The 12,112-nt window shown below is 36.1% G+C and overlaps 1 protein-coding gene across 4 annotated transcripts in view; it reads left to right on the forward strand.

The window, feature by feature from the left end:
* LOC128982871 (Kv channel-interacting protein 1) overlaps nt 1–12,112 on the forward strand; it is a 220,083-nt gene that overhangs the window by 197,431 nt on the left and 10,540 nt on the right. For 2 of the 4 annotated variants that reach the window (XM_054401960.1, XM_054402046.1), the window contains exons 2-4: nt 2,244–2,551; nt 10,971–11,162; nt 12,024–12,097. In XM_054401960.1, coding sequence (XP_054257935.1) covers nt 2,320–2,551; nt 10,971–11,162; nt 12,024–12,097 — 498 coding nt within the window. In that variant the 5' untranslated portion in view covers nt 2,244–2,319. The remainder of the gene's footprint in view (nt 1–2,243; nt 2,552–10,970; nt 11,163–12,023; nt 12,098–12,112) is intronic. The other 2 variants (XM_054402120.1, XM_054402195.1) reach the window with 1 other exon arrangement.

Below are 12,112 nucleotides of genomic sequence, written 5' to 3' on the forward strand. Positions count from 1 at the left end.
ATACTGTAGAGACTGTAGAGTACATTAGAGACACGGCCCTTGTCGTAGACCACCTACACACACTATTTAGCATACTTTATAGATGATAACCTACAGTATGTTGGTTCATAGATTGGTTACCATGGCAACCCAGACGTCTTCACTGAACGTTTACAATACTGTAGAGAATGTAGAGTACATTAGAGACACGACCCTGGAAGTAGACCACCTACACATGGCGTCGTCCTGTAATCCAGCTACTTGGAGGTCACGAATTGTGGATATTTTTATGCATGACCTGTGGATGCTATATTTTCTGTGGGGATTAACGTCCGTACTATTAAATACAACGACTATATGCAGTACTATCCTGACAATTGGACCAATTAGTTATTTATAAGGTGTAAATGGGGTTCGGATTCCACTATTAACTGTAGGTCCCTTATTTGCCATTGGCTGTATGGTTTATTTATTAGCACTCCTGTCTAAGGAACATGTCGGCCTTAGTCAGTAACAACACTACAAGATCGCACCCCTCATCCTACACTCATCTCCATTCATACTTTGCTTAAAATATCTACCTTCGCATGGTCTAAATTTCAATTAAAAGTATTCAAATATTTAGCATACTTTAGAGCTGATGTTAACCTTCTGTAGTATGTAAATTCTTTGATTGGTTACCATGGCAACTAAGATGTTGCCGTCAAAATAATAGTCTACTGAAATGCTGGTTGGTTACTTGGAAAGTTTGATATTTCTACTGGACACTGCCAATTTAATTATATCGCATATGACTCTGTTCCAGAATATTTAACATTATATTTTTAGAAAAAATTGTATTTTTCTTTGCGTTTAATTCGTTTAAGTTACCTGATTTTAAGTAATTGGTGTAAAAAATGGGGTCATCAGACTCAACCAAGGTCAATCCGTCTAAAGTTGACAGTTGACAGTTGACAGTTGACAGTTGAGCAGTGGCAGGTCAGGTCTCATTAGTAGACCCTAATGACCTGAGACCTTTTAAGTGGGGTCTCATTACATCCTGCTACGTTTTTACAGTCTCAATCGTCGTCTGGACAACATCACAAGGATAGCCTATATTTGTTGTAAATACCTCTGCGAGTTTATCCATTCAAAAAGTACAACGCTGAGTAAAAAAATTGTTATGGATATATTGAGAATCATGGAATATAAAAAGCTATACCGTACTTACGTCATTATTTACCCGGTCTCTATTACCTCTTGATGCTATTCCACACCTTTGAAACTAATTTGTTGATAATCCTTTATTCAATGGTTCTCTTAATAAACTATGTGTTAGGTTAAGTAGATAAGATACCGTACACCGAATGGCAAGTTTATTTACTATAGAAGTTAAATTATTTTGAAATCCCCAATCACCTCATGAAGTCGTAGCTTAAAAGTCATCTCCAATTTCCGAGGTATGCACACTGCACAGGTAGCGCATATGACATTGACAATGACGAATTACGATGACATTGTCGCATGCTGACGCGATACTGTGTTGGCTCCACGCCTTGCCATAAATCAACAACCCAATAATGCCTGGCCATATGTGATGTGTGCTTGAGTCAAGGTACACACACGTACTGAGTCTACTTTGTGCACACATCGATCCTATCACTTTATACACACGTAACTTTATAAGCATTTCAGTGGGTAACTGAGTCACTTTATACACCTGCATCTGATCAATCTTATATACTGAGCCACTAATTACTTCGACTAAAAAGCATCTAATCAGTCACCAAATCTGCATTATCCGCATTGGTAGTGTCACATGTAGGCTGCTGAGGCCATGGCACTTCTCTGAAACACACATCACGTCAATGTGGGTTGCATTTTCCTATATCACATCGCTTAACAAAATGCAATGATACATAGCATGATAAACACAATATAGACAAAAACTACACAGTCTAAGCGGATTCTTCTCAGCCGTCTAATGCAGTCAGCTACAGTCATAATGCGGAAATGAGTCATTATGATCGGGTGACTTGCTATATGTTTTACTAATAAAGATATATCTTTAAATAATTTTCAAAGGTTGAGGATGTTTTAGTTCCAACTTTGAACAGGTAAATGATAACCGGTAACCGGTTGATAAAAAGGATTATAAGATATTTTATCGCTGATAAATTAATACAGCCATAAGAACATACCGATGTATTTTTAATTCTTATGTATTTCGATATACTTACGCGTGTCAAGTTTGGCCCTAATGAGAGTCACTGTCTGTCACACAGGTATGGGCGGCTTGAGCAGCAGAGACAGCACAGCAGGGACGCTATAGTGTTGTGCTAGTGTGTGCGTGATGTGGGAATGTGTGTGTCAGAATGGGCGGCCAAGGTGGGGGGTGCCACGCTAGAGCGGGACCCTGGGGCCCTGGCCCTGGAGCTCCGGCCTTCGGCTCCACAACAACACCTCCAACAACAACAACAACAACAACAACAACATCGCCACCACCGACGACACGCCCACGCGTCGCTCTCTCTCTATCGCAGACTCTTCAACTTCGTCAAGCAGGCATGGACGGGAGTCAAGTTCGCTCTAGGTTCGTCCTCTCTTTTACCGCATGACCTGCTCGATAGTCATTACGAGGATTCCACCTTAACATCTCAAACATTCGTGAAAATACTCTACACCCGGTGCTATCATTCCGTATAACAAGTCTATTAGTATTGGACTCCACTATGTCATGAAAGCCGTTCGTAGGTCAAGGTGTCCCGGTGAGTTGCGAGCATGACATATTAAATTAAACTTTCTATCTATAAATAACCTTTTTATTTAATTCTTAACTCGTTCCACAACATAAATTTCACATATGAACTATTGCTTCCCGAAAATATTCATTACAAATTATATAGGCTACTCACCGGGTCACCACTCACATCACCCTTATACTGTCTATGTCTATCTTAACATCGCAGGAGACGTTTGCACGATGTTCGGAGATAATAGTTGGTCGTAATATTTAAACCGTGCTTTTAAGGTAATACCTTTAATATTCAATAGTAATACATACGCTAATGATCTACCGTACTGTATATCGGGTATTCCAAGTGCGTTAACTGACACTGTTGGAGGTGGAATGCTCATGCTCATACGTGAATGCCTGTGGGACGTGCAAGTGTAGACATACTTCTCCCATCTGTGGGAAGTACCCCTATAAGTAATGAAATGTACATCTGTTGCCTCTCTTTACATGTGTCTACCCATTATTTGTTGTTAGCACCACAATCACAATGTTCATGTTCATGTAAGTTCTGCATGCAACAACACACCTACACAGTTAGGTATAGTTTTAGTAATAGTCGCAATCTTTTGTTTCTGTATCCATAATGCTGCCACTTTATGGGATCTCTATTTTTGTTGAACTTAATTACGTGTAATTCGTGTACACTATTATTAGGTATACCATTAAGTGTTACCATTAAGTGTATTATGTAATCGTGTAACACTACTATTTCAGAATATTTCATAATGTATATGTAACATATATGTTTTACCCTGCCACAATCGTTGGTAGCGAGTTGAGAGTGGGAAGTATACACTTTTTAGCGGTCTGAGACTATCAACAACTGAGGACATTGAATAGGCTTCAACCTCAAACGTCTGAAAACAAAATTTATAGTTGTCGTTGCTTAGCAGCCTTTACATATCGTTGGGATTTTTGGTTGGCTGTTTTACTCCAAGATTACTCATTCCCTAACATTGACTCAGCATGTGTTGAAAGGTGGCCTCGCACCTCCAGAACTAGTGTTCGGCCTTTGATGCGAAGTACCAGCTCTGGCATACTGTTGGTTCATATTATGTTGTGTGTGACGTGTGAACCACACGCCGAACGTGATCTCACTATGAAAGATTTGTGTAGGATATGATTTCCTCCATCATCGCAGAACCGGTCTAACATTGTTATTGTTGCTCATTTTCATCATCATAAACATACCTACGAATTTTCTACGAAAACTCTCAATAACATTTCAAAGCGAGGTAAAGTAGGTCTACTTTCCTTCCTGTCCTTTCATAACGTCGAAAACAAAATGACAGCCTGTATATAATACTCTGCTGTCTATTTTTTTTTTAATAAACATAATTAACTACTTTTACTAATTTTTAAAATGTTTGTAAATATATAATAGCTCTTGAAATAAGTTTTCTATTCGTATTTTAGTTGATTATTTGTAGAGCGAAAACACTGTATGTGAGTTAAACAAATTAAACTGTTAAACATTTATCACATTATTTTTCGCTTAAGTAAAAAAGAGATGTAATACAAATAGCCCATTGTTTCAAAATTAAAATGTAGTAATAACGTGCGTTTAAATTATCAGCCTATGAAAAAAAAACATTTGAAAACCCGCTAGTTTCCACTTGGGGTCATATCTAGGTAAATGTACCGTGTACGCGGTTATATGATATATTGGTTATTATAAACTATCGAATTTGATGATAAGAATAAGGTGAATAGTACATAATTATTCCACTATTCATATATAATTGCTCTGTTGAAATTATATAGGTTATAAAAGCCCAAATACAACAAACAACATTACATAATATATCCCTTATATTAATACGTGAGGGCTGTTTTTTGTGAACACTACTCCTCTCTTATTTGTGGACCAATTTCAACGTAAATGTGTCGAAAGATTCGGCTCAATTCTTAGTTTTGCTTTAAGGTTTTAGAATTTAAAAGTTCCTGCCCTTAAGGGCGTGAGACCCTTCCAAAAAGGTCGGGTTTCACCATAAGAATTACATTGAACAAATTTAAAAACAAAATGCCCCCGCCGCAGCAAACCTGCAGACTAAGCGAATTTCCATTTGACTGATTTGATTTACACTGAAATGTCTACTTTAAAATATAACATTTATTCCGATTTAAATAGAATTAGTTTAACAAGTACTTAGGTTTGCTGCATCAGGGAGGGTTAAACAGTTTTTTTTTTTTTTTTTGTAAAATGTTAATAGTTAGTAAGAAATAAAAACGTTTTCTAAATTTGATCAAAATATGTTCATAAACAATCAAACTACAACAGTTTACTTATTCTCCATAAGAATAACATGGGAATTTTAAATTTACAATTTTTAGCGAATTTCCCATATAGGGAATAAGCTATTACCGTAGTACTCATGGTAAGACCTGGACCCGGGACCGATTTTTTTTCGTTTTGAGGTCCCTAGAGGCCAAAAATAGCATCCGTTCAAATTCATATATATATTTATATATATATATTTATATATATATTTATTTATATATATATTTATTTATATATATATTTATATATATATATATATATATATATATATGTGTGTGTGTCCGTTAGCGCGATAACTCGAGCAAAAATGATCCGATTTTGATGAAATTTGGTACAAACGTGTAAACCTACGTTTATTCGAACAAGTTCGCGAACCAGCATGATCGGACCATGGGAACGGGGGTTTATGGGGGCTTTTATGGGGTAAAAATGGGGTTTTCCCATTTTTGACCCAAGAAACTTAAGTTTTTGCAATTTCTTTCCAAACTATTTTGTAGAGCTTAAAAAAAAATAATTTAGTATATTGAAGCGTTATAATGCGCCTAATGGTTACGGAGAAAATTCAAAAAAATTGTAAATTTAAAATTCTCATGTTATTCTTATGGAGGAAACATAACATTCTTATGGATGGTAAACTTTTGTAGTTTGCTTATTTATTAACATATTTTGCCCAAATTTGGAAAATGTTTTTATTTCTTACTAACTATTAACATTTTACATAAAAAAACACTTTAACCCTCCCTGTTGCAGCAAACCTAAGTATGTGTTAAACTGATTCAATTTAAATAGGGAATAAATGTAATATTTTTAAGGAGACATTTTAGTGTAAATCCAATCAGGCAAATTCGCTTAGTCTGCAGGTTTGCTGCGGCGGGGGTATTTTTTAATTTTCTCCGTAACCATTAGGCGCACAATAACGCTTCAATATACTAAATTATTTGTTTTTTTTTAAGCTCTACAAAATGGTTTTGGAAAGAAATTGCTAAATTTTATGTTTTTTGGGTCAAAAATGGGAAAAACCTATTTTTACCCCATAAAACCCCCCGTAAACCCCTGTTCCCATGGTCCGATCATGCTGGATCGCGAACTCGTTCAAATAAACGTAGGTTTACACGTTTGTTCAAAATTTAATCAAAATCGGATCATTTTTGCTCGAGTTATCGTGCTAACGGACACACACACACACATATATATATATATGAATTTGAACGGATGGTGTTTTTGGCCTCTAGGGACCTCAAAACGAAAAAAAATCGGTCCCGCGTCCAGGTCTTACCATGAGTACAACGGTAATAGCTTATTCCCTATATGGGAAATTCGCTAAAAACAGCTATATATAAATTCACCAATTCCAATTTCCAATTTCATGAATTCTTGGGATTAAATAATAATGTTTGTAATATTCAGGAGGTTATAGACAAAACCAAACAGTTAATCAGTTTTGTTGGAAGAAAAGAAAATTTCTTGAGTTTAAAGAAGAAATATTGAAGACAGGAGGAGGTTGAGAGGAAATCTTATACGTATGAGAATAGTAGGAGAGAGGCCTGGTCTCACAGTAAGAAATCCAGATACACAATCACTTGGAGAGATGAATAATTTTAACCAGTTCTGCTATGCAACTTATTTTGCAAGTAAAAAAATCATGAAGAATATACAATCGTTGTCACAGTGGTAAAGATAACCTACCTAATGCCCTATCAAATGAATACATGCAAGAAATGTTTACCGGTAACAGCTATAAGTCGGGAAAATTTTTGTATAAAAATCTAAAAAATAAGGCCGGCTTCTAAAAAATGATAAACTATTTTTAACAAAATAGTTAGCATATAACCCGTTAGTTATTGAGTGAGTATTTCAATGAGTTACATAAGCTTTGAGTCTTTTAAACTTACCGAAATCGAAAATTATGACTGTTAACACTGCAGTTTTAAATAACGTCTGTATAATAACGGTACTTGACTATTGATCGATTTCGAGCAACAGGCACACTAGTATCATCAGATTACTTGATCCTGTAATAATGGCAAAAAGTGTCCTAAGTGTAAAAAAGTATTTCACCATTTGTTTTAATTTTACTTTCGTAAATAATGTATGACCTTGACGTTTTACTTAGTTTTCATTCCGAATAAAAATATACAATACTAAGCTAAACGTGGACCAATAAAAGCGTTCGTAGGAGTGACTATCCAAGCTGGAGAAGGAAGGACATGGCATGCCATTCCGGTTCACACAATTCTAGCTATCTGCCCAACGCTTCCACTGAACTACTCTGGATATTGGTGTAAAAAATGAACAAAAGTCCTGTACCTTAGAGAAATTTTATTGTATTTCTGTTGTACTCTGCTGATACCATTTCCTATTACTCGTGTGATATTTATAGTGTATATTATATTACCAATTGAGATAAGAATGCAGGCTCCAATTGGGAATAGAGATTCGTTGTGTTGTTGTTGTTGGACCAGCGGCTTCCTTAGGTGGTCAGCACAGCATGACCCTTAGCCAGTAAAAAACCTAATAATTATGCTAATAATTATGGACAGTGGGGACAGTGGGGACAGTGGGACAATGGGGACAGTGGGGACAGTGGGGACAATGGGAACAGTAAGGACAGTGGGACAATAGGGACAATGTGGACAGTGGGGACAGTGGGGTCAGTGTGGTCAGTGGGGACAAATGGGGTCAGTGGGGACATTGGGATCCAATTTTGACCCTCAATTTTTAGATTATTTTGTTAAAACTATATTCGCAAAGCTATCCCAGCTGTTGTAGATATTGTTAATGAATATTTACAATAAGTAAATACTAAATAAGACACACGCAGATTGTATTCTTGGTAATGTATGAACACATTTTTACAAGAATTCGCAGTTGTGGGTTTTCGCTATACTAGCCAACAGCAAGGATTGATAAGACTAAATTCGGTAACTGGCCTTCATAGTGTTCAATACAAGCCATTCTGGTGGATCGATTAGCCCGAACAGTCGGTGGCGTGACTGACATTGACAGTAAGAGATCCCGTTCTTATCTCCAGTTTTTTTTTAATTTTTTTATTGTCTTTTTATCGTTTAGTAAGTTGTGGTCGTAACCATAAGCGTATAGTTATTGAGTATGAGTGTGAGACCAGTAAAAAAGAAGACATTAAGTGTTAAACAAATTTAAACTAAAAGCAGTGCTTTTTTTGTTCCATTACTTACTTGGAACCAGTTATCATATCTGCTAAGACAAATGAGATCAGTAAGGGGCTTTTTGCAGTTCCGTTACTTACTTGGAACCTGTTATCATATCTGCTAAGACCAATGAGATCAATAAGGTGCTTTTGCAGTTCCGTTACTTACTTGGAACCTGTTATCATATCTGCTAAGACCAATGAGATCAATAAGGTGCTTTTGCAGTTCCGTTACTTACTTGGAACCAATTTTCATATCTGCTACAAGATTATGTAATGAGTAAGGTGTTTATTTTTAGTTTCGTCATTTACTCGATACCAGCTGTTTTATCAGGTAACCCCCATTAAATGAGTGAGGCCCTTATTTGTAGTTCCTTTTACTTGAGACCACCTGTTTCTTGACCTAAGGAACATCCTGGTACATTATCAATCGGCGTAAGGATGTATATGTAACGACTGATTGTTATAACGATTGAACCTGTTGTATTTGACTAGACGGGTCCTACAACCACTCAGCTACTCAGCGGTCACCACTTCACTTTTGCACTGGTTCAATGCACCCAATACGTCTCCTTGCACGGTGTAAAGATCCGGCCAACCTCTTGTCATTTCATTCTTTTTATATCGCATTATCATGTTAGAATTTTCCGTTTTACTATTCTCTTGCGTGTCAATGATTGTCAAATAGTTACTTTAAAGTATAACAATAGGAGAGTGATTTTCAAAACCTCTGACACACAGTTTGTACAGATCGGGAGGTAATATTGTGTATAATGTATGAATAATGCAGCTACGCCGTGCTCGAGCACACTCTTGGCTGGCGTAATTTCAAGTGGAATAAAGAGATTCAACGAAGCGCTTCACTCACAGTTCTTGTTCACTACATTTTTTTTACGATAAACTAAACTTAACAAAGCCGTGTCAACGCATGTGTACTGTAATGATATTTTGTTAATACATGTTTTTGCGTTCGATCGTAGTCACTAAAGCTATGACTGAGAGAATACTGAAGCTCTAGTTATGCCTTATTGAATGTTTCCACCAGAGCATGTTCGATAGAGCAACCAACCGTGGCGATATAATGATCTGAGTATGAGGTATATGATTGTGCGTTACCTAAGTTAATCGTCTTCTTCCATTCATTCACATACTTAAACTTGATTGTGAAAGTGTTTTGTATTATTAGTTGGTTAACACCTTATACGACCAATGTCAAAAACAACCCCCGAGTGAACCAAACATAAATACAAACTCAATTCCATATAGGAATGTATGTTATATACATACAGGATGAGTTTTAATTGTCCCCCCAACTTTTTTCTACATTTTTTCAAATATCAATCCCAGATCACTTCCAAACATTGTTGGGTAGTAAGTACTTCATTTTGACAAGGTGGTCATTTCCGGCCGCCATCTTGGATCCGCCATATTGGATGCAAAAGATTTTTTTCAAATGTAGAGGTGGGGTTGTGACCTAATGTTTCAAATGAAATTTTTACCCTGATTACAATGCCACAAACCGTTTTTAAAAATCTTGATCCACTCCAAAGTTATGAGGGGTTTTTTATAACTTTATTTTTAGCCCATTTTAACATTGTGCATTTACAAACTAAGACCATAATCTCAAAATAGTGCTAGATAAAGATAAGTATACACCACCAGTCATTGTTGGTCTATTTTCAATTGGTTGGATTTTGAAGGGTTTGTAAAAAAAAACACAATGATGCAAATCCGAGGTTAATGTCTCACACCTAGCCAAAATGGCGGGTATTCCAAAATGGGTGCTTTTTTCACATAAATCAAATTTTTGAATACCCGTCATTTAGGATAGGGGTGAAATATCTACCTCCGGGTTGTGTCATTGTTTTTCTTTTGACAAACCCTTCAAAATGAGGGGTTACTCAATTAGGGTTGATATTTTTAAAAATAAGTCACCCCCACCCCCTACCCTGTTAAAGAGATTACAAAATATTGTCGATGGAAAAAATTACGGAACCTATGTTAACAATCAATTCCACAAACAGAATATTTCTATCTATTTCGGTTTAAAAAATACAGATTTGTTTCGAGACTTAATTTACACACTGTATATATTTATATAAAAAATTGAACAAATAGGTAGTGTTTTTGGCCTCTGGGGACATCAAAATTAAAAAGAAAATCGGTCCCGGGCTTAAGTCTTACCATGAGACCTACGGTAATAGCTACTTCCCTATAGGGAAATACGCTAAAAACTAAATACTTAACAATTTCCTTTCAGGTTACTACCATGGAGTTCAAAAGCTATTAGCCTAGCTGTTTTAAACCTGTTTTCATAATAACTCTTAAACGAGTCGGAAATAGGCACTTACAATGCATGATGTTAACTATAATTAATCAAATTCAGTTTAACGTGGCTAAAAAAATGTGAATTCAAATGGATCCGAGCCAAGTTCTTCAGGGTTGTTTGGGAGTGTATTGTACAAAGTATGGGAAGTTCCTTCTCCTACCCTCGCGATGCATTTTTGGGAAATGACATAACATTGTTGGGAAGGAAGGGTTTGCACCAGAAAATTGAGCAGAGCTTTTCTATTAGGTGCCTTTTATGGGATGTACAGCATGGGAAGTAAATGTGATAATAGTGATTCTAAAAGATAACAAATGTAAAAAACAGCCCTACAAATCAGGTGAAAATCTGATTACGCTTGTTCGTACGTTTTATGCCCTTCCAATGATGTATTGAAGAGATATTATTGCTAGTACCTGTGTGTAATGAGTGTGTGTTGTAGACTCGGAGCTCGAGGACCTAGAGACTCCTCCGCGCTACAGACCAGACAGTCTAGCCGCCCTCAGTCGTGCCACAAGGTTCACAGAGCCCGAGCTCAAGAAGATCTACAGAGGCTTCAAGGCAGAATGTCCCACTGGCGTCGTCAAAGAAGACGCATTCAAAGGCATCTATTCACAATTCTTTCCAAAGGGAGGTGAGTTGAAATAACTGTGTATATTAACGAAACGTACAAATTATCTACGGTAGGAAAAAATTTAAATGTAGCGTCATTGTAAAGTGGATGTAAAATCTATTTAAAGAACGTATAACGTAAGCATTTCAGGTACAGATCGTTGAAACACTCTGTTATGGTTGATTGAGTTGAAAAATGTCTGATGGTTGATAGTTAATACGTATGTAGGAGTTCTGGAGACAATGTGTTCACTAAGCACATACCTGGACTTTTTCGTTCGTTACTTCATGAAAGAAAGTTTTCAGGCGTTGTTTAAATAGGTCAAGATATTTGCCCCGATTTATTGAGAACGATCCTTTTTTCTCATTATGAAGCATATCTGTTGCATTTTTATGTTGCAAAACTTTCATTTGTTTATAAACCACTCAGAAGAGAGGAAAAAAAATTTAAATTACTTTTCTTGTTATAAAATACATTACAATTTGTCACATTAAAATGATTGACATCATAGAAATGTTTAACAAACAAAATACCTCCATCAGGTTCTTTATTCTTATAGTTATTTATCATTTTGAATACGTATGTCCTGGTCACTCCAGTGTGTAGTTACGCCCTTATAGAATTTTACTAAAAGGTTATGAATATCTTTAATTTTTTCAGCTTACAGCGTATCGGTTTCTTTAAATGTGACTTTTAGCTGTTTTTTATTGGAATCTGTATTTTGTCTAGTAATAGAGAAGTAAGTTCGGTTAAATAACTAAATAATTGATGACATTGTGGGTAAAAATGTTTAGTTAATACTATTTTAATGTTTTCATTGAGCTTTTTACAGAGTTGTTAACAAACATAGTCCAATATATTTATGTGTTTCATTTGTTCCAGCTAACACCAGCCAATACGCTCATTATGTGTTCAACACGCTGGACCAGGACCGCAGTGGCCTCCTTAGCTTTGAGGTTAGTAGAAACAAT

The sequence above is a fragment of the Macrosteles quadrilineatus genome, unplaced genomic scaffold, assembly GCF_028750875.1.
Source record: "Macrosteles quadrilineatus isolate MER2022 unplaced genomic scaffold, UCM_ALF_1.0 Scaffold_1__1_contigs__length_201487025, whole genome shotgun sequence".
Taxonomy (NCBI): domain Eukaryota; kingdom Metazoa; phylum Arthropoda; class Insecta; order Hemiptera; family Cicadellidae; genus Macrosteles; species Macrosteles quadrilineatus.